Source organism: Ursus maritimus, unplaced genomic scaffold, assembly GCF_017311325.1.
Source record: "Ursus maritimus isolate PB19 unplaced genomic scaffold, ASM1731132v1 scaffold_3, whole genome shotgun sequence".
Classification (NCBI taxonomy): domain Eukaryota; kingdom Metazoa; phylum Chordata; class Mammalia; order Carnivora; family Ursidae; genus Ursus; species Ursus maritimus.
The window spans coordinates 40,721,437-40,745,733 of record NW_024425563.1 but is presented as its reverse complement, the minus strand read 5'-3'; the positions used below and the strand labels follow the sequence as shown (position 1 = coordinate 40,745,733).

General features: G+C 34.4%; 1 protein-coding gene across 3 annotated transcripts in view; it reads left to right on the top strand.

Annotated features, from left to right (window-relative positions):
* Positions 1-23,785, top strand: part of SEPTIN7 (septin 7) — a 122,256-nt gene extending 98,471 nt beyond the window's left edge. For all 3 annotated transcript variants that reach the window (XM_040644104.1, XM_040644105.1, XM_040644106.1), the window contains 6 exons: positions 1,025-1,121; positions 2,517-2,568; positions 7,258-7,383; positions 16,477-16,612; positions 21,116-21,255; positions 22,705-23,785. In XM_040644104.1, coding sequence (XP_040500038.1) covers positions 1,025-1,121; positions 2,517-2,568; positions 7,258-7,383; positions 16,477-16,612; positions 21,116-21,255; positions 22,705-22,744 — 591 coding nt within the window. In that variant the 3' untranslated portion in view covers positions 22,745-23,785. The remainder of the gene's footprint in view (positions 1-1,024; positions 1,122-2,516; positions 2,569-7,257; positions 7,384-16,476; positions 16,613-21,115; positions 21,256-22,704) is intronic.
* The last annotated feature ends 512 nt before the right edge of the window (positions 23,786-24,297 follow it).

Genomic DNA, 24,297 nt, shown 5'->3' with positions numbered 1-24,297 from the left:
TTTTAAGTAGTTGGCTTACAAAATGAATAGGAAGATTATTCACTGTTGAATTCAACTTTGCAATTAACTTTGTTGATTGGCTGTTATATGTAATAAGACATGGAATAGAGAGATAAATAGCATAATCTCTGTTTTATAATCTCTGTCTTCAATTTTCAGTTAACTGGTTTTATATTACGTAATTTTCCTCCTTAAAAAAACAAGTAATGAGAAAGGAGGATTTGTTCCTAAGTACTGCTATGCCTAGTCTTTGTTTAAGAGCCAGACAAAAATGTTTTCTTTTGTCTTTTTTTAAAAAAAAAACCAAAACCTATACCAACATAATTTTCTGTTTTTTAATTTATAATCATTCCTAAGTACCCTGAACCTAAAAATGATGTATTAATTAATGGCATTATCTAAGCAAATCTTGAAATAATGAAATACATATACCTGATCAATGAAGAATTTCTATAGTTTTATAAAATAGTCATATATTTTATATATTATTAAATATTTCTGGAAGCTACAAGAATTTTGAAAGATTGTACTCTGAATTAGTCTAGATGAATACAAATCCAATCCCCCAGAGCTGGAGTTCCACAGGTAGAGTTTAGCACATATAATATTCCCTGCTTCCAGGGCTATTAGGGTTGATTTGTGATTAGATAGGCAGACTTGTCACAAGCCTCATTTTTTCCCTCTAACTGCTAGTATGTTTTTTACCCTTTTAATTTTTTCAAAATGGGACGGTTTCTTTTGGAGATGATTTTTTTTAACAGATACTTTGATGAGTGGAGTATATATGCTTTCGTATTCTTAAATTTTCAGAGAAAATATAGTTTTATTCATTGTTTACATTGATGAGAATACCGTGTAATGACAATTTTAATAATAAATAGTAATTGTGAATGGCCTATAAAAGTAAATACAGAAACTGTCAGGGTAGTTTTTTTGGTAATGTGTTGAGTAATGTAAAGTTCTTTATTCTTGAATTTGTGAGGACTACAGAGATATATTTGAACAAGAATACTTTGTTTTATAGGACCGTTTACCTCTCGCTGTGGTAGGTAGTAATACTATCATTGAAGTTAATGGCAAAAGGGTCAGAGGAAGGCAGTATCCTTGGGGTGTTGCTGAAGGTAAGATTTTCTTCATTTGGTAAAAAATTTGTATTTCACATTGATATATTCTAGATTTTCAGATAGTTCTGTATTCAGTTTCATTTAGCCTCATATGGTCATAAGTACATTCCGGTTTCTCAGACCTTGTGTTCTATCAAGTCAGGCAAGTATGTGTTAAATCCTAATTGTAGTACTTTCCGAGTCACTTGTCAGTATCCTCCAACCCATCATTAAATCTACTCCTGTTTTCTTGTTTGAAAACATACTTACAGTGCAAGAATTCTTTACCTGGGGCCCAAAGGTTGCTAAGAAGGGATCTAATAAATCTTCTGAAATTGAAAATAATTTCAGAGAAAAGGACTCTCACTTTTATCTGAGTCTCAGACGGGTCTGGGACCCTCAAGAATTATTGAGAACAACTTTCATTTTACGCCAAATTAAAACATTATTTCATAATATCCTTTCCTTGGGATAAAAGTCATCTTTTCTTGGCATCACATCTTTAGAGTAAAAAAAAAAAAAATTCACTGTTAAGAGATTACTAATTTTTTAAGGAGTTTTAAATACCGGTAAAATCTTAGTTTATAGCATCAAACCTCGGAAGTCATCTTGGCAATAGACACGTTTCCCCAAATTTGTGTTTATTGTATCGGTTTGACCTAATATTTAATCTTCTGTGTTATAGTAACTTGGAACCAAGATTGAGTCATGATGTTTTATCTACTTGTTGTTATTAGTTTGAAAAATTCTGTAATTTTTAGCAGGTTGTTCCAAGTTACTGTCCTTATCAGCAGTTTTCCTTATCAGTGAGAGACTGTACTCGTTCCCGTCTGTCATCCCCTGGTAACCTTCAGTTGCTGAGCTGAGGCTTTAGAACTTTAAAATCCCTTGGAAATATGTGCTGATGAAATTGCTTTGTTTCTCCAGTTTTAGTTACCCCCCCCCACCAGAATGTTGTTATTAGTGATTCATTTTTTAAAAATAAAGAACCTGAAGGTTCTTGACTCACGTTTTTATTTTGGCCACCTTAAGGAGGCTTTTCTAAAGTGATTCCCCCTCACTCCAACACTAAGGTTTTAAAATACATTTTATTATGGAATAAATATAGTCTTTTACAAATGAATACACCATCTCCCCTTTCAAAATTTCAAAATTGTTTGTTAATGGAGAGCTCATTTATTATTGAGGATTATACTACAATAAGTAATATTATAGTACACTTATTTGGCGTGCCCTTAAATTAAGTACTACGTTACAGTGTTTAAACTGCAATGAAAAGTTTTGATCTAATGAAAAGTTAATGAAATTTTGCATATTCTCTCATTGTTAACCCCCCCAATATTCTGTGATATTTCCTTTGAAAAGACTTGGTTTAGTAGAAATAATGTGTGTGTTGTTTTTTTTTTTTAATAGTTGAAAATGGTGAACATTGTGATTTTACAATTCTAAGAAATATGTTGATAAGGTAAGTTTGAGCAGTGATGAAAATAACAAGTGTTTTTCTTTCTCAAAATAAAGTTGGATTTATTTTTTGACTTCTATAAATATAGCTGATTTAAATTGGTATCTTCATTCTAGCACTCAGGTAAGCACTGCTTGGAGACAACTTGGATTATTTTGCCAAGGTTTTAAAGTTGTTAGCAAAAATACAAAGTAAGCTGTGTTACTAGAGATGTATAGGAAAATGAGTCTCTCTGTTGTTAATAGTAAAAGAGGAAAGGAAAAGAAGAGGCTTTTGCTCTTTCATGTGAAAAACTTGGGAAAACTATGGAAGGGAAGGCTAGGTTTTGAGTCAAAGGCTAGATTTTGAATGTTAAGTGGGGCATTTTTGGTATTGGAATACAGTGAACAAAACTGATCTTCCTCCTAGGCAAGAAAACATTACTTCTAAATTGTACCTTGTGCAGCTGATGAAAGAGAAGGAAAGTCTGTGAGAGTAGGACAATGAGCTAATCCTGATTAGAGGATTTGGGACTTGAGTTAAAAAGGCAGCAGCAAAGAGGAAGCCAGAGACATTAGTGGGCAAGAAACAGAAAGGGCATCAAATGAACTTTAGTGTTTTCATGTTGAGATAAATTCCTTCCTCTTGCCACCTCATAACCCTTTCCCCACTTCTCTCCAGCCCCATCTTGCTTGCTTCTCCAGGCTGTCACCACATATTCCCTTCAACCTCAATACACAAGAGTTTCCCAATACACAACAGTATCTTTATCTATGTTGATGTATTAACATGCATATTGATGATAATTGGAAGTTACAGAACAGTGAGGTTACTCTTATGAGTGAGGGGGGAATTTAAGTGAGTCAGACTGCTACCTCAAGAAGTACACTAAATATCAGTAAAATTTGAAATCAAAGATATTACCATGTAATTAGTCTTTGTTAAAGAAGCTTATAACCAGGTGTTTTTGGTAGGAAGTAGATGATAGGGTTGATTCAGCGGTTGGGGTTGCCAGTCCTCACACAGTGAAAAAACAGACGCATACGAGAGGGAGGGGGGTCATTTGTCTCAGCTTTGAGAATATAGCATTTCAGTTTCCATTATGAACTGTTCCCCTTCTCTTCCATTCTTAAGATGTAACTTCAAAAGAACTAATAATTGCTTACAACAGTATATATGTAGGGAATGTTTTATAAATATTAATTGTCAGTGCATTCTCTCTGATATTATTCTCTTCCTCAATTTTAAATCCCCTATGCAGCTTGCCCAGTGCTTGACACAGTGGTATTCTATAACTTCGTCTTGTATATTTTTAAAATATGCAATCAATAATTGCCTGCATAGCTAAAGTACTATAGAAGGGAAGGTTAGTTACTGAGCCAGAAGCTATACTTTGAACATTTGAAGGTGCATAGCCTGGCAGCTGGTGTGTAGTACTCACTAATATAAAAGGATTACAGAGCAAATGGACCATTCCTGCCCGAGGTTTAAGCATAGGAGAGCTGTAAGACAGTCTTACATGTATGAAAATACAAAAAATTCTGAAGTTACATAATATAAAGCAGATATGTGCCATGAAATGAATACTTAGATATGTTAAAGGAATTCAGAGTAAGTGGTATATTTCATGGAGTGGGTCAGATAAGAAAGGGTTCATAGAAATAGATGTCTTAACATAGATTAGAATAAATGCAGTCATTCAGTGATGATTGTTTGTGAGATTGGGAGTGGTCCTGTTTAATATTTTTATCTCTGAGTAGGATGAAGACCTTGCTTTCAGCTCCTTAAGGTAGATGGTTAGGTGATCTTACTTAATGAGAAATTTATTTGTTCAATTTGCTGCAGCACATTTGTTTTTCTTTCCTAAAGCATAAATGTTCACTTTGCTTGATGGTTTTACTTTGCTTCTTCTCACAAGTTTTCATTTACAGTTTTTACATTTAAGTGTGTAAAACATCCTTGAAGAGTATTATAATCTGAAAATGAAAAGCTTGGGGCACCTAGGTGGCTCAGTCAGTTGGGCGTCTGCCTTTGGCTTATGTCATGATCTCAGGGTCCTGAGATTTAGCCCCACATCGGGGGCTCCCTGCTCAGTGGGGAGTCTGCTTCTCCCTCTACCTCTCCCCGTCCCCCTTTCTCTCTTTCTCTCAGCTAAATAAATAAAATCTTTAAAAAAAAATGAAAAGCTTAAGAATATTCTATTACTTTTCTTTTTAAGTTTGGAGTAGAGGTAAGAAAGATACATATTTAATGTAGCTCATGTCTTTAAAGGTACCTAGTAGATATTTAATAAATACTGAAAGGAAGGAAATAGTAACACCAGTATTCCAGATGTCTATAAATTCCAAGTAATTGATATCTTGATTAAATCAGATTAAAGTTAGGAGTGGTTGCTTGTGTGAAAGACCCAAGTTCAAGGAAGTGTCATTTTGCTCATTAGGAGAACTGGCTATTGCAAACAAACCAAGGAAGACAATGGAAAGGGAGAAAACTTGATACAGATATTTTCAAGGTGTGGTGATGGACAGTGCAGAAATCAAATAGAGAAAGAAAACAAAAGGAGAGAAGAGAGGGCTGTGATATCAGCAGGGGGATGTGGACAAGATGAAGAAGTTCCTAAAACTGGAGAAAACTATTGCTAATTATTGATTTTAAGAGTGGAGGACTGAGTCAAATCTTAAAAAAATAAAGTGAAGCATATTTAAATAAGTGGAAATAAAGCCTTTAATAACCTGAAAAAAAATCAGAAGTAGGTAATTATAAAGAAGATTTTATTTTAGTGAAAGGAAAAAATCTTTCATTGTCTGAAATGTTAGATAGCATTAACAAAAGTAGCTTAAACAATAAGTCCTCCTTATTTTCATTTCATGCATCTTGTATTTCAGCTATTAAGTGTTCCACCTCAGGTCCTTTAGTGATTTTTCAGTGATTCACTGTTGAGGTAATCTATATGTAAAATTACAAAACACTTATTTTATATTGGCACAGTTACTTGTTTTTATTCTCTACTTAGAGTGGTAACAGTAATTTATTCCAGAAAATCAAGTGTTTACCTTACCTCAGCTTTAATATTTAGTTACGGATTAAGGGCCTTTTTTTTTTTTTTTTAATTTATTTTTTTGACAGAGAGGGCCCAAGTAGGCAGAGGGAGAGGGGAGAAGCAGGCTCCCCACTGAGCAGAGAGCCCAAGGCAGGGCTCGATCCCAGGACCCTGCAATCATGACTTGAGCTGAAGGCAGAAGCTTAACCGACTGAGCCACCCAGGCCCCTCTTAAGGTCCTGTTATGTGCTGTCTGTATCAAGAGTACAAGAAGTGATGGCAAAAATGTTTGTTATAAAGGGGAGCTTACAGTAAAATTGAAGAAGTTGTATGGTGTTACCCATAACATATACAGGTACCAAAAAATGCGTGACAACCAAGGAGAAGATTGTCACGAGTTAGAGTGACTTGATTTCAAGGCTGAAAAGAGAGCTTTCAAACAGTAGGACTTAAATTTGAAGAGTCAGCGACAGATTAGCGTGAGCTATTCACTCTCAGCCAGTGGATATGCTAGGAATAAGGAGCTGCCTGACTTGACTGAAGTGTAAAGGGATAGTGGCCATGGAGAAGATAAATTCATCAAGGAACAGAGCATAAAGGAACATGAGACTTGTGGAAAACCCAGACTTAAAGTACTCCTTAGGATGAGTAAACTGTCAGAGAACTGCATGGAAATGTCTGTTAATAGGAGATAAATTAGAGTAATTGAAGATCACTTTCTGTTCACAATGGAAAGTAATAGTGAATGTTTTCTGGATATCAGGAAGAGTAAAAACAGTACACCTCAGGGCGCCTGAGTGGCTCAGTCGGGTAAGTGTCCAACTCCATCTCAGCTTTGGTCTTGATCTCAGGGTCGTGAGCTCAAGCCTTGTGATGGGCTCCACACTGGACGTGGAGCCTACTTTAAAAACAAAAAACAGTACACCTTTTTGTTTGCTTCCTGGAAGGGAGGTGGAGGCTGACAGAGGCAGGCACGGATGATATGAGAAAAGAGAGAATCAGACGATACAGAGTACTGCCCCTCCAGGTGTGTCCTTTCCCTGATTTGGTAAAGGATATCATAGAGCAGCTCAGTGTCTTTAGCTTTTAGAATCATTAAGGAATGAGGAAATTGTCTCATGTATTGTATAGTTTATTTCATATATGTATTGATTTTATATATAATAGAAATACTGTGAGCAAAATTCATTTAAACAAAATACCACATTCATTGAACAGTTTGAAGAAGCAGAATTTTACTCTAAATTATTTTCCTCAGTTTGAATCCAACTTGATAAGTGATCTAAAGTGTTCACATGTATTACCTTAGTAAAAACTCAATAATAAAGACAACCAGTTTCTTTTAGGTTTAATGAGTTTCGGCAAGAGCTAATCTCCTTTCTCTAGTAAAATAAAATATATACTATAAATACTCTTCTGAGAAAATGGGATCCTTTAGTAACTGCTTTGAGAAGATTTATAACTCTTAAACTCTCGTTTGGAACCTAAATATCTATTGGTTTCAAGTTTAGCACGTATCTTGCTCTGCCTTGAGCGTAAATGAAGACAGAGGAATGCTCTTCCTTAAGAATAGTCTTTTGCTTGTTTTAAGTCTAGAAATTTTTGTTTTGGTAAAATTTTGAATTTAATCAAAGCTTTCTTCATAGAAGCAAACTGTTATTTATTTATGACAGAACACACATGCAGGACTTGAAAGATGTCACTAATAATGTACACTATGAGAACTACCGAAGCAGAAAACTGGCAGCTGTGACTTATAATGGAGTTGATAATAACAAGAATAAAGGGCAGCTTACCAAGTAAGTATACATTGTTTCCTCCAGAAAATGTATCATTTATGTAGTAAATAATCATATTGTTTCATCTTCATCAAATTCTTCTTGGCTACTCAATAGAAAATTGGGATAATATTCTTTATGCACAATAGCAGAAATTTATTGTTAAGCATTGTTTTGGCAGTTTTATATTTTACTGTTTGTCACAGGAAGTGTTTTATTACCTTGTTCCTTAAGTGAAAGAGCCATGCATTCTCTTCTGGTCATTTGCCATCGTATTTGTAGTCCATATACCACACATTTAATAGATCCGCAATTAGAAATCAAATGGCACCTTTTGCAAATACGTTTTTTGAAGTTTTTGTTTTAATTCCAGTTCGTTAACATACAGTTTTATATTCATGTCAGACGTACAATATAGTGATTCAGCAATTCCATACATCACCCATTGCTTACCATGACAAGTGCACTCCTTAATCCCCATCACCTATTTCACCCATCCCCCCACTCACCTCCCCTCTGGTAAACCATCAGTTTGTTCTCTGTAGTTAAGAGTTTGTTTCTTGGTTTGTCTCGCTCAATCTCTCTTTCTTTTTTTCCCTTTGCTCATTTGTTTCTTAAATTCCACATAGGAGTGACATCATGTGGTATTTGTCTTTTTCTGACTGACTTATTTTGCTTAGCATTATACTCTTTAGCTCCATCTCTATCGTTGCTAGTGGCAAAATTTCATTCTTTTTTATGACTGAATAATAAACCCCTGTATTTTTTTTTTATCCATTCCTCTGTGGGTGGACACTTGGGCTGCTTCCGTATCTTGGCCATTGTAAATAATGCTGGTATAAATGTAGGGGGTGCATGTAACTGTAAATACTTTTTTTTTTAAGGGAAGAGAACAGTTACAAGATCTCTTAACCCATTTTACTTTTAAGATAGACATCCTGTATTCTCTTTAAGGAGACTAAATACAGAGCTTCTACCTTTTATCATGTCTGTTTTGAATAAACCCTTTAGTAGTAGAGTTTTCACTAATACTGCATAGAAACAAGGGACAGGACCAAACAAAAGGAATATTTAGGTGAGTGTAGTCTTGGTTACCTTCTCCATCCCTATTCTGTATTTCCAGGGAGTAAATTAGCTTGAGTTTGGATTTCTTCTCTTGGTTGTTGAACTAGTACGAGTGACTGACAGGTGCGTAGCTTTGCCTTACTAAGCTAGTATATATCTCAAGCTGTGGTGGTTTATGATGGGGTAGGAAAATGAGATGTGTGAGGAGGCCTGTGAATTAGCTGTTACAATTCTTGGTAACAGTACCTGTGCCCCATTTTCCCTTTATTTGGGACTGTTGAAGATCATAAATATTAATGCAAACCATTTTAACAATTGTGTACATTTGTAGCCAGATGTTATCTACTGTTAGAGGATAATCCTGAAGGATCATCTGTACAAATAATGGAAAAGGCAAGTTTTGAAAAATAGCAGTGTAGTACTGTGTTTTATAGTGGTCAGCATTCCTTATATTGGAAAAGAAGAGTGTTCTTTTTTTCTTTTTTAGTTACATCTCCACAGTGGCCCTAAATTCCAGAAGAAAGCAAACAAAGCATTAACAGTCACTGGCAGGCACAGGCAGTTCTCTTTTAAAACTGATCGTAGATCTAATTCTATGTTTATTTCCTTCTATATTTTTCTAATGATGTTGGGGTCATAGACCCTTTGAATTAGATTTCTTCTTATATTGTTACTTAATTTTGAATTTCTCCTTATGCTATTAATATGCTTATATTTGAGGAACTTTACTGATCAATTCCTAGGTTTTCTGGTTTCAACAATCTGCTGAGAGTGATTGTTAAAAAGGTAAATTTCTAGGTTTAATCATTGGCAGAAATTCTGATTCAGTAGATGTGGGTTGGACCTAAGTACCCTGTATGGTCTTGATACAGGTGATTAGTCAATGTATACTTTGCAAATCACTGACTTTTAGGAATTTAGGAATGCTGCTTTAAAAATTGATTTCGTTAGTATTTCAACATGTGTTTATATTTAAAATACAAGATTCTATTTGAGGTAAGGTTCAGTGCATTAGAAAAAGACTTTTATCTATTTCTTTGTAGCAAAATTTGTATCAGGCTACTTTATTTAGCACAAAAACATAAGGATCCATCATAGTACATATTGTTCATAATTTCCTAATCCATTTTAAATGCATTTCACTAGCTTATGGACTTTTTAACTGTTTAAAAGAAAAATGTGAGTAATTAAAGCCACCGATAATTTTATATGTGAAAAGGAAATGTACTGTCAGTACCTATTTTTCACTAAATGTCTGCAGTTAGTGTTTGATTTTTTTCTTCTACACATTTTTTCATGTCCTAGAAATAAAGAATTGTTTACATATTTCAAATATAAGGCTTTTAAAATAGTGCTATTGCGATATTTCTGCTGTTGGATTCAAGTAATGCAATTCAGAGAAAAATAGTAAACCTTACAGTGTTGTTAAAAATTCTTTTACATAAATAGAATTCCAGTGTGGATTACTTGAGTTAAACTATATAACCCAGGCAAAAACATAAAAAGTAGAATACTGTTGGATATGTGTTTTTTAATGAAATTAATCACATCCAGACTTTGTGAAAATGATAAAAATGTTTGTACTGCTAAAAAGCAAATTGCCCCAGGTGTTAGTATAATATTTTGTGTTAATAGTCAGTAGGAAAGTATGTTTAAAGATTGGACCAAATGGAGAATGGCGTGATTAGAATAGATATTGATATGATTTATTACATTAGGTTTTTACTACTTTATTGAATAATATACTGAATCTGAAAGAAGTCACTTGGAAGTTTGATCCATTGGTTGTATCTTACATTATCTCGAAAATGTTAGCAATTTCAGAAAGCATTTCAGCTGAATATTTGTTGTTTAAATCAGTATCAACAACTTACGGTGCTTTAGCTGATGTTGAAGTGCTATAAACTAAGGATTCCTCCCTGCATAACTGAAAAGAATGGCTATTATTTAAATATGTGATACAAGCAAATATGAGTTTAGGCTTCTTAGTGATGTTCTAGTTGTATTGCTCTCAAGGGACTCTTCCCTCCATAGCAGTGTATCCTTTGATAATAGTCACAGGAAGAGGTTGAGGTTGTGGGGGGGTTTGGAATGGAAGAGGCAGAGTCATTAAACAAAAATTGCCACTTCTCCAACCACCTCCCTCTACTATGAATCTGAACTCAGAGCACCCCCGCATGGACCCAAATACTGCATTTCTAACACCTAACATCACAGTTCGCCCTTAATAGAAGCATTTTTAATACTGGAAGATACACTCTGTGGGATTATGTTATAGTACTTTGATTAATCACTGAGGGAGATTGCTCTCCTGTCACCTGGAGGTTTTTACACCTCCAGATACACCTGGCACAGTGTACCTCAGGTAAGGGCTGGTTAAGAGGGAGTAGGTCTGTCTTCTTGAAAGTGAGAAATGGGCTATCTGTAATTTGGAAGTTTTCAGGCAGATCACTTTAGGCAAGACCTTGTATAGAAATTGATTCTCTTACAATTTGCACAGGCTCAAGTAATTCTTGGAAGACTTCATATAAATATAGAGAACCCAGTTTGAAGACCACTGAACTGGACAATCTCTTTGGTCCTTAAAAAAAGAAAGGTGGTCATTTTATCACTTCATCACGTTGCATGGTCTCTAAATAGCATCTGCAGGCAATTTGAAGAAGAAATAAAATTGATAATAAGAACATTTACTTATCTACTGATTGCTAATGGACCTATGTTTTTTTCATTGTCCTCACACAATATTTATACATATACAAATCTATTAAAAATTTACAGTCATATTAACCTTTGTATGGCAGTATATACTCCACAATGTGCTAATCACAATTTAGTTTTAGAGTATAAGCTATTTTTTTAAGTATTAGGTAGTGAACTAGGTTAATGAATCCTTTTTTTTTTTTTAAGATTTTATTTATTTATTTGAGAGAGAGAGATTGAGAGAAGGAGTGGGAGGAGGGGAAGGGGAAACGCAGACTCCCTGCAGAGCAGGGAGCCTCATGCGGACCCGATCCCAGGACCCTGGGATCATGACCTGAGCTAAAGGCAGACACTTAACTAACTGAGCCACCCAGGCACCCCCTTAATGAATCTTATATTTAATTTTCTGCGGCAGTTTTGGGTGCACTGTAGAATATACTGAAAAATGGTTAAAAATATTTGGTTTGTGTATCTGAAAACGTGCCTTTCTGTTAGGTTAGTGGTCCTAGAATGATTATATTTGGAAGGTCCCTAAAATAAGATTTAGGCATCACATTGTACATCTTAAATTTATACAGTATTATATGTCAGTTATATCTCAGTAAAGCTGGGAAGAAACCAAGATTTAGATTATGTGGTTAAAATCTGAAAAGTAGCTGAGCTTATCTCATCAAATACTAATTTGCCTCAAGGCCAAAGTCTGGAAGAGTGGGCACTATTCCTAGCAGCTATTCAGGTATTGCTTGTATTTGGCAAAGAAAATATCAAGTCATCAATTGAAATACTTCTTAAATCCTCAGGGAGCGTGTGTCTTGTTCACCCCGATTGGAGAGTTTGGAGGGTGGTAGGCAATTGGAAGTAACAGGGAGGTCAAGTTCCAGATAAAGAAGATTCAACAAGGGGTTGTAAAGGAAAAGGAAGAAGAATTAGCAATATCCAGATGGTAAATCTCTTAAAGGGAGGTGATCTCCAATAAGGGGAAGGTTAACTTCTTATCTATTTATTTATTACTATTTTTTATAAACCTTCAAGTTCTTCCTTCCTTGGTCTTGTTTTGTATGTTTTACTTTAAATCAAATTTGATTGGTGACTCTTTTATGAACTGTTGTCTATCATTGGCACCAGTTATGACAGTTGGTATCTTGTTCCAAGTTGGGCATACCCTGTTACCTCTTCCCCATATGTTATTTTTCTGTTTGTATAGCTTTCTCCATCTGTAAGCTTGAGAAAACTTTATGGATAATCAAATTCCTAGAAATGATTAAAAATACAGGTTTCCAAATGCTGATTCTCAGAAGTCTTTTGGTACATGATAGTTTTCATTAAAAGAGAAATAAAGACAATTTTCTGAAATTTTCCAGAGTTTTTTCAAAAAATTACATTTATTCAGCTGTATCTTTTACTCTTTGTTAAAATGTCCTTTCATGAAAATAAAATGATAATGAATATTGCTTTATGTTTGGCTATAATGTTCTCATGTGGTAAAATGAAGTGTTGGTATAGTTTCCCAAAATTTTGGAAATTTTTTTGTTCTTTGACATCTAAATGAAATTCCTTTGAAAATTTTTGTATGAAAGTTACTACATGTCTGTGTACATAGTGGCCTGCTAACCATTGGAGCAAAAAGTATGTGAATGTATTTGTTTAATGTGTTCTTCAGGAAAGACCACACATAATTTCAGTGAAATGTGGTTGTCTTCTGTACTCAAAATGTGGGTTGTGTAACACAGCCACAGTGAACCTTACTAGATCAGCCTTGTGTGGTCCTTGCTGTGATTTTGCTGTTTGTCACATGAAAGGGTAAGTCATCTGGTGGCTTTCAGGAGCTATAACGCATTAAAGAGATCCCTAGAAGGAGTTATGTTAAATCTTCATGGATTTAGCGAGATATGCAGGTTATGTTATACGTTTTTGTTTTTCTTTTCTTTTCTTTTTTTTTTTTTTAAAGGATTTTATCTATTTATTTGACAGAGAGAGAGACAGCCAGCGAGAGAGGGAACACAAGCAGGGGGAGTGGGAGAGGAAGAAGCAGGCTTCCAGCAGGGTGCCCGATGTGGGGCTCAATCCCAGGACCCTGGGATCACGCCCTGAGCCCTGAGCCAAAGGCTCAATGACTGAGCCACCCAGGCGCCCCTACCTTTTTGTTTCTTTTAATTCTTTTACCAGGCCTTTTCATTTCTTTGGCTGAGTTGCTTTAAATTTTTCCGAGAAGCTTAAGTGTATAAGCGTTAGCCTATCTGTGTGTGTAAAGAGGAGTTTCCATTAAAAGGCAGCTAGGCTATAATATAATTTAAATGCTTTTTCCAGCCATCTAGTAAAAAGGTTTTATTTGGAAAAAAATGTTTAATGTGATGAAAAAAATGACCCTTCTTCCTGCATTTTCTACATTGTAAGCATAATTTTGTATTACAGTTTTTTAAATATCACTTTTAATAAAGATGACTAGAAATGAGGTGCTAATTTAAAAATTAAAGAGATTCAGAAGATCATTTTTACTGGTGAGAGGCTTCAAAAAATCCATTTTAGATATATATATATGACCTTTTTTTTTTTTAATAACACTGGAAAATCATTTCATTTGGTCAGGAGTCAAGCCTCTGACAAGGCTGAAAAACTTAAAATATCTCAATATGAAATATTGAATAACTGTTTTTGAAAGTACACATATTTAAATAGGTCTAGAAATTTGAGCAGCCTGTCAGAAGATAATTACACAGCATGTTTAATTTCATAATGATTTGGTATAGTAATTACTAACAGTATTTTGGGAAAGAAATTAACTAGCTTTAACAAATTCTGCCATAAACTTATGTTTTAGGGCACATACTTTAATTACTTAATTTGTGAAATCTCTGAATTTGCCTTTAATTGTTGCTTTTAGTGCGGTTTGCTGTTAGTGTTCTAAGTCTCTTTTTTTGTTCTGTTATATATGACACAGTTGAAGGCATAAGTGGCTATTTGTTTTTCCAAAGACTTAAGCAGTTTTAGGATGTAGAGACATTTAATATTTAAATTTTGAATTTAAAAACAAATTTCAAAACATAGCCTGTTGGTCTGTAGTCTTCTATTTTCCCTCTCGAGCTATTTAAATAAAAATCTAGATGACAATGTTAACTTTTGGTTAGTTGGTAGCCTTTTCATGTGCAAATTATACAATAAATTCTTTAAATGAATTACCTTCTTCCTCCCAAGGATAAAATTAAATGAACATGGTATTGATAGATTATTATAAGTAAGAATATATATTAAATTTTAAAATCACTCTGAGTTTCTAATATGTTTACAGTGTCGAGCTGTTGTTTTCAAATTGCAACAGTATTATTGAATAATCTCTCTTGCTCAAACATACATATTCAGTTAACATCGTCAACTAAAAATATAGCTACTAGATTATTTCTTTTCTAGAGTCTAAAACGTTTTTGTGAGGGTGGGAGAAGTGAGGTTTATAGACTCTTTCAAAATCTAACAAAAGCTTTGGACCCTCTCACCAGAAAAATGCTTGCATGGACACACAAATTTTGTACGTCATTTTAGGGGATTCATTGGCACTCTGCCCAAGAGATTGGAAGCCCCTATATTAAAAACACCTGCCATAAAGATGAGAACTATGTTATCAGGAAAGACCCTAACTTTTAATGAAATAATGTTATTTATATTTAAAAATTGATTTTGGTTGACCTCACTTTTTGAATGCAAGTTTTTGTTCTAAGTTAATGTTTGGTTTAGTTTAATTTTCAGAACTTCTGATTAATTGCTTAATTGTTAAAATATGCCTCAGGTTTTTAAGTTTACTTTTAGTGAAGAAATATCCTTTAGTTAACATTTTATTCGAATTTACAGTAACGGCAAAAAACAGACTTGATCACAGTAGTACTTCATGTCTTCGTCCTCCCTTTTTGCTAAAAAAAAAAAAAAAAAATCAGTAGTCAATGTTCTGTCCTGTTGCTTTTATTTAATATATTCCATCTGGCTATCTTGTCCTCCTCCTTGATAGGGAAGAAGAGTGCTGTAAAAATACTCAGCCTCATAAGGAGAGAAGTCTACCATAATCAAAGTGTGTCACATTAACCCTTGAAGTTATAGGTGAAATCCAAGGCCTGATTTTGGTTTTATTTGTAAGCCATAATTTAATTTCTTAAAGTGCTTTACCAAGATAAAATTCACCAATTTAAAATGTGCAATTCAGTGATCAAAGCCTGTTGATGTGGAGGCAAAATAAACATGTTTCATCAACAAAGTCAAAGAGGGCATGTCTCTTTTAAGTTTTCCTGTGTGTTGAATAGTTTTCAAAGATCCTCAGTCATAGAGCACAGGTTTCTTTCCTCCCTGGGACTGTAGTGAGTTACTGATGCTTTGGCATTCACGTGTGTCTTTTTAAGTACACTTGCATTATGATAAAGCTCGTTTGCAATATTTTTCAACATGAAAATTTTGATCAAAATTGTGCAGAGATTTGAGCCTGTGGACTTTAATGTCAGTAGAGTGAAATACTTACATTTAACTATGCTTGTGTCTGTTTTCTGATATTTCAGAAGTAATTATCGGGGGTATTTATTTGCTTCTGATTCTCTCTCTTACGTATCATCTGTGTATGTGTTTTATCACCAGACTTCTTTTTAAAATAAGACAAGAAATTAAGACAATGAAATATTTGAATTAGGTGGAATGAATTTCATGAGCAGTGAAATTATTATAAGTGGCGTAGAAATATTCTGCATACCTAAATGAAAAACTTTCTAGGGATTGACTGGTAATCATTTCTAACATGGTAATTCAGTTACTGAGTTAAAAATATTCTACATATATTAACTTCATTAGCTCAGTTCCTTTTTTCACATTAAAATTTTGTTTAAAGTACAATATTAAATAATTTTCTTCTCATTTTCCATTCTGTGAGTATCATTTGGGAATGTTTACTTTCCATTCTACAGTTTATTTTATTTCTTCTTTTTTTTCCTTCTACAGTTTGTCATCTTTAGTTTTGATATGCACTAGGTTAAGAGAAACATCCTGCTAACAGTTTGTTTTTTATATCTGTTTTCATAGTAATTATTCGTTAGAGATTCAAGTTTAAATATAAAACCTTATGGAAGGAAATTCTAGAGTATAAATATTTATAAATTGTACAGCTTCTAAAGAATTTTTAATGCATTTATACAGAAAACTTCAAATCTGTGTTCTTTGTCATTTAAGGTGGTGTCAGAATAATTGAAAAATTATTTTCAAACTTATTTTCAAAGAACAATTTAATAATGGGATTCAGCATATCATTTGTTTTCATCACTTTTGGGAGTTTTGTATTGAATTCATATTTAGACTTTTGATGTTTATCCTTCATGTTCACAACAGGAGCCCTCTTGCACAAATGGAAGAAGAAAGAAGGGAGCATGTCGCGAAGATGAAGAAGATGGAGATGGAGATGGAGCAGGTGTTTGAGATGAAGGTCAAAGAAAAAGTTCAAAAACTGAAGGATTCAGAAGCTGAGGTAATCAACCTAACATTTTCACATCTTATAGACACATTATTTCTTTTTAAAATAATAATAGCGTCAATAGTATAGATAATAAAACCTTTCTGCACATATTTTTTCAAATTTAATATAATGCCCTAATGTAATAAAATGGAGAAGCACTTTGTTTATAATAATATATACTTCAGTATGTAACTGTTTGGCCATACATGTACTTGGTAGGAAGATATAATAGAATACTTATAATGAATTATCAATTTTAATGAACAAACTACGAGAAATGAAATTATAAGCTATTTCATATATTCAAGGTAAAAAGAGTAAAGATCAGGAATTTTGGGTGTATGTAAGAATAAAAACTAGTATTAGAAAATAATAATAATAGGGGCGCCTGGGTGGCACAGCGGTTAAGCATCTGCCTTCGGCTCAGGGCGTGATCCCGGCATTATGGGATCGAGCCCCACATCAGGCTCTTCCGCTGTGAGCCTGCTTCTTCTTCTCCCACTCCCCCTGCTTGTGTTCCCTCTCTCGCTGGCTGTCTCTATCTCTGTCAATAAATAAATAAAATCTTAAAAAAATAATAATAATAATAATAAACCAGAGTTATTTGCATATGAATGAGAGAACAAAAGAAAGAACTTTAACTGAACTAAGGGCTTTCCAGGATAAATTACAGAGGGCCAAAGGGGAGAAAACAGAAGGAATGTGATATTGTCGTAAATGAGTTGGGCATGTTTATAATATAGTGTCAGAGTAATTGCCAGTGTTAGCAATTTGGTAGAATAGTGACAAAGCATCCCAGCAAGCTTATCTACTACCTTGGATGTTGAGGCATACATTTAGTTTCTGTAAATCAGAAAGACCTTGAAGACATTTCCTTACACTTCCTTCAAGAAGTGAAAGATGGAGGGAAAAAAACACTAATATGAGAATTGAGTAATAGTTGGTTTGATAGATATTAATATGAAGTATTTTTAAAATGACCTTTAATGTTAAAATTCAGTGAGACCCCTGTGTTTATATGTGGTTCCACTAATAATATTTGTATCTAAATGTATTAAAGGGGGTTTCAGGGGTGCCTGGGTGGCACAGCGGTTAAGCATCTGCCTTCGCTCAGGGCGTGATCCCGGTGTTATGGGATCGAGCCCCCACATCAGGCTCCTCCGCTATGAGCCTGCTTCTTCCTCTCCCACTCTCCCTGCTTGTGTTCCCTCTCTCGCTGGCTGTCTCTATCTCTGTCGAATAAATAAATAAAAGGGGTTTCAGATCTATTTTTGTTACATCCTTATGGTTGATCTCGTTGCTTTTGTAATTACTGCATAAAATACTGATACTCTCTTTGACTAAATAACCAAAAGTATTTTAATCCACTAAATAGAATGCATGGAGTGAGTAAAATAATGAGTAATTTTGAGGAAATGTTTATATTCCACATTAGATTACTCTTAAATTACTAGGCTTTAAATGTGCTCTCTTACTTTAAAAAAAACAAAAACAAAAACAAAAACGGGGGGTCTCGGTGGCTCAGCTGTTAAGTGTCTGCCTTCGGCTCAGGGCGTGATCCGAGGATCCTGGGATGGAGTCCTACATCGGGCTCCCGCTCCACTGGGAGCCTGCTTCTTCCTCTTCACACTCCCCCTGCTTGTGTTCCCTCTCTCACTGGCTGTCTATCTTTGTCAAATAAATAAGTAAAATCTTTAAAAACAACAACAACAACAACTTTGTTGTTACATTTGTCATAAACTTAATGCAGCAAAGATATGGAATAGTTCCTTCTGGTTTGAGACTGCAAAGCACTGCAGGAATAGTATCCCTAGTATCTGTTATTAATAAGATGACATTTTAGAGATTAAGTTTAGTCTTTTTATTTATCAGCCTTTTATTAACTCTGTCCATTTGAGTTTCTATCCTTTAACTAGTGAGTAATCTGGAAAATCTAACAGGGGGAATAAAAGCAGGAATAATCAAGAGTCTGTATTACCTCTACACTTAGATTTCATTGAAAATCTAAAAGTAGTCGAATTTACATTTGCTATAGACATATTTTAGAAACTGCTCCTAAGAGTAAATGTTATAAACAAATAATTATGAAACTGTAGCTGAAAAACCCTTCAGGAGTTTTTATGATTTCTATGAGTGGTGAAAACAGAGTTTTGAGAAACTTAACTCTTTGAAGGATGAAATCTTAGCATTGGAAGAACCTGTAAAGAGATCTGCCAAGTTTCTCCTAATACTGTAAGCCATCTAAGTATGTTAATATATAGGTGAAGAGACCTATTTAACCTTGTTTTAATATAGTTTTTTCTCAAGTTAATTAGTGGTAGAAATGTTTGTTTAGGGCACAGCTGCTAATATCCAGCAGCACAGTGCATCAGGCAGAGTACTAAGCATCCTTAATGTATTGTGTCGTTAAATCCACACCATGACCCTATGAGGTAGATACTATTGTCCGTCTCCCTTTTTTTTTTTTTTTTTTTTTTTAAAGATTTTATTTATTTGACAGAGAGAGACACAGCCAGCGAGAGAGGGAACACAGGCAGGGGGAGCGGGAGAGGAAGAAGCAGGCTCATAGCGGAAGAGCCTGACGTGGGGCTCGATCCCATAACGCGGGGATCACGCCCTGAGCCGAAGGCAGACGCTTAACGACTGAGCCACCCAGGCGCCCCTGTCCGTCTCCCTTTTTATACATGAGAGGAAGGATAAATTAACTTGGTCAGTGCTGCATATTGTTGTAAGTTGAACCCATTAATTCTTTAAGTTTGTTCTTAATCACTAGACAAGTCCACAGTCTTGTATCCACAGTTTCAAATCCTAAATCCTAACAAGCTCTGGAAACTGCAAAACCAGACATAGAACTAATAGTTTTATTCCACTTGGTGTGACTATTTATAAAATTTACTGCAAAAAATAGTAATATGTTTGATGCTAAGGTAGCTGCTACCCTGGACAGTCCAGAAGGTGTTTTATAAATGTAGTATATACACCTTTCTAAGGAATACTGCCTTTCTAAAATCTGAACAAGTCAGAATTTTGGAAGACCACTAACCCCAGCATCTCTTGAGAGGGCTTGTAACCTGTACTTTTTACCTACATGCAATTAACACAAAAGATACTTATATGTAACATCAATGTACGGATAAAGGATGAACACACCTGCAAACTTACTACCCAGCTTAAAAAATAAGACCTCATTAGTTCATTTAAGGCCCTGTGTGCCTCTCCCCTGTGGTAGTTCTTTCTCCTTCTCTGAGGTAACTACTGTGAATTGTGTGTTTATGATTCCCTTGCGTTTTTTTTTTTTTAATATCTAGAGGCATTTTCCTGTGTTCCTGTTTTCTGATATTTTCTTAGTAACTTGTTTGCTATAATCAGGAAGATGATATCTCAAATTTGACTCATTTTTGCTTAAATTTATCTTAAATGGTTTTGTTTTGTAGGAATCGCATGAAATATTTGCAGTAGGAATAAATATGAAGTCACTTTTTGTGGTTTACAAAATAATCGAGAAAACAAATTATATGCAAAATTTTACTATAATCCAAATTCAAGATGTTAACTCACTGATGTAATATGATCATTAATAGAACATGATTCCTGGACATCTGAAAGCTTTGAATGGTTTTTAGATATTAAGTGTATTTAGATTCAACCTGATTTTTTTTTTATTGGTGTGACTATTTTCTTCAGAAATAGATTGACTAGCGCCTAAATGAAAGTATTTAGTGAACCATTACATAAGCCATTTGTTTCTGCAGTTACTTTGCAAGAGTGTTTCTACTTCTCAGCCAGCATTCTTCACAGCATTAATTCTCAATGTAGGGAAAATATCTGCTTTGCAATCACTAGGGCTTGTTGAAAATGCAGATTTCTAGTCTTAACACTAAGAGATTCTAATTCAGTATGTCTGGGTAAGGTCCAGTATACTATATTTTGAACAAGCACCCTTGGTGATTTGTATGAAGACTAACATTTGAGAAACTGCTGCTTTTATAGGAATCGGGGAAGCTTACTGTGATCTTAGAGCTCCTTAAGTCCTTATCTACCTGCTTTCTTTCCACTTGTCTCAGCTTTCTGAATTTGGAATTAGTAGACGGATTCATTCCTGGTTCTTCCGATTTTCTGGTTAATGATCTTGGGCAAGTGACTTAAACTCTGCAACTGTTCGCTCATCTGTAAAATGAGGACAGTGATGTCTTCCTTGCCTTGTTTCTGCATGCTTATGAGTAATGAAAAGTGAGATTATAAATAAGATAGGATATGTCCACTGTAAAGCGCAACAGAACTCTAAACTCATCGCACTTTTTTCCCCGATTTCCCAAAATCATTTTCTTGGATGACTGGCCTTTTGGGTGGCAAGTCCTACAGAAGGAGAAATTCTAAGACAGTGCTTTCCAGGTCGTATTCTGAATTTATAGCACAAGAACTCAGTGCTTATTAAACATTAGGATGCCTGGGTGAAACATACTTTGCTCCTGATTTCTTAAACAGTTTTATCTTATATATCGTGCTGTGATTTAGCTCCAAAGGCGCCATGAGCAAATGAAAAAGAATTTGGAAGCACAGCACAAAGAATTAGAGGAAAAGCGTCGTCAGTTTGAAGATGAGAAAGCAAACTGGGAAGCCCAACAACGTATTTTAGAACAACAGAACTCGTCCAGGTAATTAATATCAGATTCCTAAGAAATGTGTGTATTGATGTTTTAAGGAATTATTGTCTTGTTTATTTTAAAAGACCTTACCCAGGGCGCCTGGGTGGCTTAGTCGGTTAAGCGTCTGCTTTCAATTCAGGTCATGATCCCAGGGTCCTGGGATCGAGTCCCACATCGGACTCCCTGCTCGGTGAGGAGTCTGCTTCTCCCGCTCCCGCCCTTCCCCTGGTTCCTGTGCACTCGCTCTCTCTCAAATAAATAAAAAAATAAAATCTTTTAAAAAAAATAAATAAAAGACTTTACCCATTATCACCCAAGCACAGTTAATTTCATGGATGAATATTTTTATATAGATGGATGCAATCTGTCTACTCTAACAGTATTTCTTTTCATTACAAACATTTTCCATGACTTAACAGTCTTCAGATTATGATTTCATAACTTCATAGCATTCTGCCTAGTTGACTCACCATAATCAATTCCTTATCTCCTCCCTTCAGTTGGACAAGATAGTTGTATTTGATCATTGGCAAGCATAGAAAACACTGCTACAAAGATCTTTTATACATTTAGGGGTGTGTTTTAGTTTTTGTTGAATTATTTCTTTAGAATAAAAATTATTTCTTAAGATAAAATTTTGGATATCTAATTCCAAATAACAACTGATGAGTTACTTGTTCTTAGTTTACACAAAACTCGGTATTATTTGTGCCTTGACTTTGTTCTTATTTTTGTTAGTCCCATTAAAAACTGAGAAGTTGTATCCCTCTAAGAATTCTACAGTTTACCCTCACTGCTAAATATTTTCAAGGTTAGATATTTGCTCTATAATACTGTCCTTCTATTAACTTTTCCCTAGCAAAGAGGAAAATCTACTGGTAAAAGCAAATGTAATTCAGAATTCAAATGGCAGTAAAAGAAAAGGATACTGAATTTGATGTCAGTTGGTATTTTTCAGTTCACACTATTTCATCTGGAAAGAATTGTTCGCATACATTAAAAATGGGTTTTGTCCTATTTTTACTATTTATCCTGAAATTTTGTCAACTATTCAGTTGTTACAGTTTTCCATTGTCCTCATTATTCACTTTTAAAACCTTATATATGTATATATGTATATTTTTTTTAATTTTATTTATTTACTTTTGAGGAAGAAAGAGAGCAGGGGGGAGGGCAGAGGGAGAGGGAGAGAGAATCTTAAGCACGCTCCACAGCCAGTGTGGAACCCAAAACGGGGCTCGATCTCACAACCCTGAGATCATGACCTGAGCCAACGTCAAGAGTCCAATACTTAACTGACCGAGTCACCCAGGCACCCCTTTTAATTTTTTAAATAAAAAAGTAGTGTTGGAAAATCTAACACAGTTGTAGCTGTATTAGCCATTGCTACTATCATATATTGTCTGTAATGTGTATCACGTGGGTACTCATTTTGATTATTTTCCTTTAACCATTTAGAACCTTGGAAAAGAACAAGAAGAAAGGGAAGATCTTTTAAACCCTCTATTGACCACCAGTTACGTATTAGTTGCCAATATGCCAGCTTGGACATCAGTGTTTGTTGGATCCGTTTGACCAATTTGCACCAATTTTATCCTTAATGATGGATTTAACAGCATGACAAAAATTATTATTTTTTTGTTCTTGATGGAGATTAAGATGCCTTGAATTGTCTAGGGTGTTGTGTACTTAGAAACTAACAGCTCTAAGTACCTTTCCTACATTTTCTTTTTTTTTTCTTTTCTTTTTTTTTTTTTTTAATTAAACAGATGTCTTCAATTTAATGCAAGAAAACATTTTACTGTTGTACAATCATGTTCTGGTGGTTTGATTGTTTACAGGATATTCCAAAATAAAAGGACTCTGGAAGGTTTTCATTGAGGATAAATTGCCATAATATGATGCAAACTATGCTTCTCTATGATAGTTATAATACAAAGGTTCCATTCAGTGCAGCATATACAATAATGTAATTTAGTCTAACACAGTTGACCCTATTTTTTGACACTTCCATTGTTTAAAAATACACATGGAAAAAAAATCCTATATGCTTACAATGCACCTAGAGCTTTTTTATAACAACCTTTTTTTTGTTTATTTGTTTGTTTTGGATTCTTTAAATATATGTTATTCTCATTTAGTGCCCTCTTTAGCCAGAATCTCATTACTGCTTCATTTTTGTAATAACATTTTATTTAGGTATTTTCCATATATTGGCCCTGCTAAAATAGAATATAGCATCTTTCATATGGTAGGAACCAACAAGGAAACTTTCCTTTAATTCCCTTTTTACACTTTATGGTAAGTAGCAGGGGGGAAAATGCATTTATAGATCATTTCTAGGCAAAATTGTGAAGCTAACGACCAACCTATTTCTACCTATGTGCCGTCTCTTTATTTTACTAGAAATGGGAATCATGGCCTCTTGAAAAGAAAAAAGTCACCGTTCTGCATTTAGCTGTATTCATATATTGCATTTCTGTATTTTTTTTTGTTTGTATTGTAAAAAATTCACATAATAAACGATGTTGTGATGTAATAGAGTGTGGGCTCTTCAATATTCTACAGCTGATACACAGGACTAGAATATGTTTGGGAAGAAACTTTTCAACTTGAATTTGCCTCCTCCACAATTGTAACTCATCTTTTCTCTTGCATGTTTATTTCATTTGGAATGGTTATGTATTCGTTTTCTAATTTAGGAGATATATACACTATCTCTACTCATTACTATCTCATTAATATGTTATTCCTCTGAGAAAAATCCCAACTCATTCACATTAGGTAAACTCTCATGTCCCTGGAGACTGAAACTTTTTAACTGGAAGGAAAGTGGTATAATTTCACTAGGTCAAATGATATAGATATTAACAGATAATGCTTTATGGCATTTTAAGTATAATTAATGCAATCCAAAGTTCATTACCTTAAAAAGTTTCACTATGTTTGTTACTTTTTAAAATTAATGATCCAAGCAGAAGGAAGTAACTGCTAATTCTTATTTTTGTTGGCTTCACAGGCTGAAGAATTTAAATAAGTCAGTATGCTTGA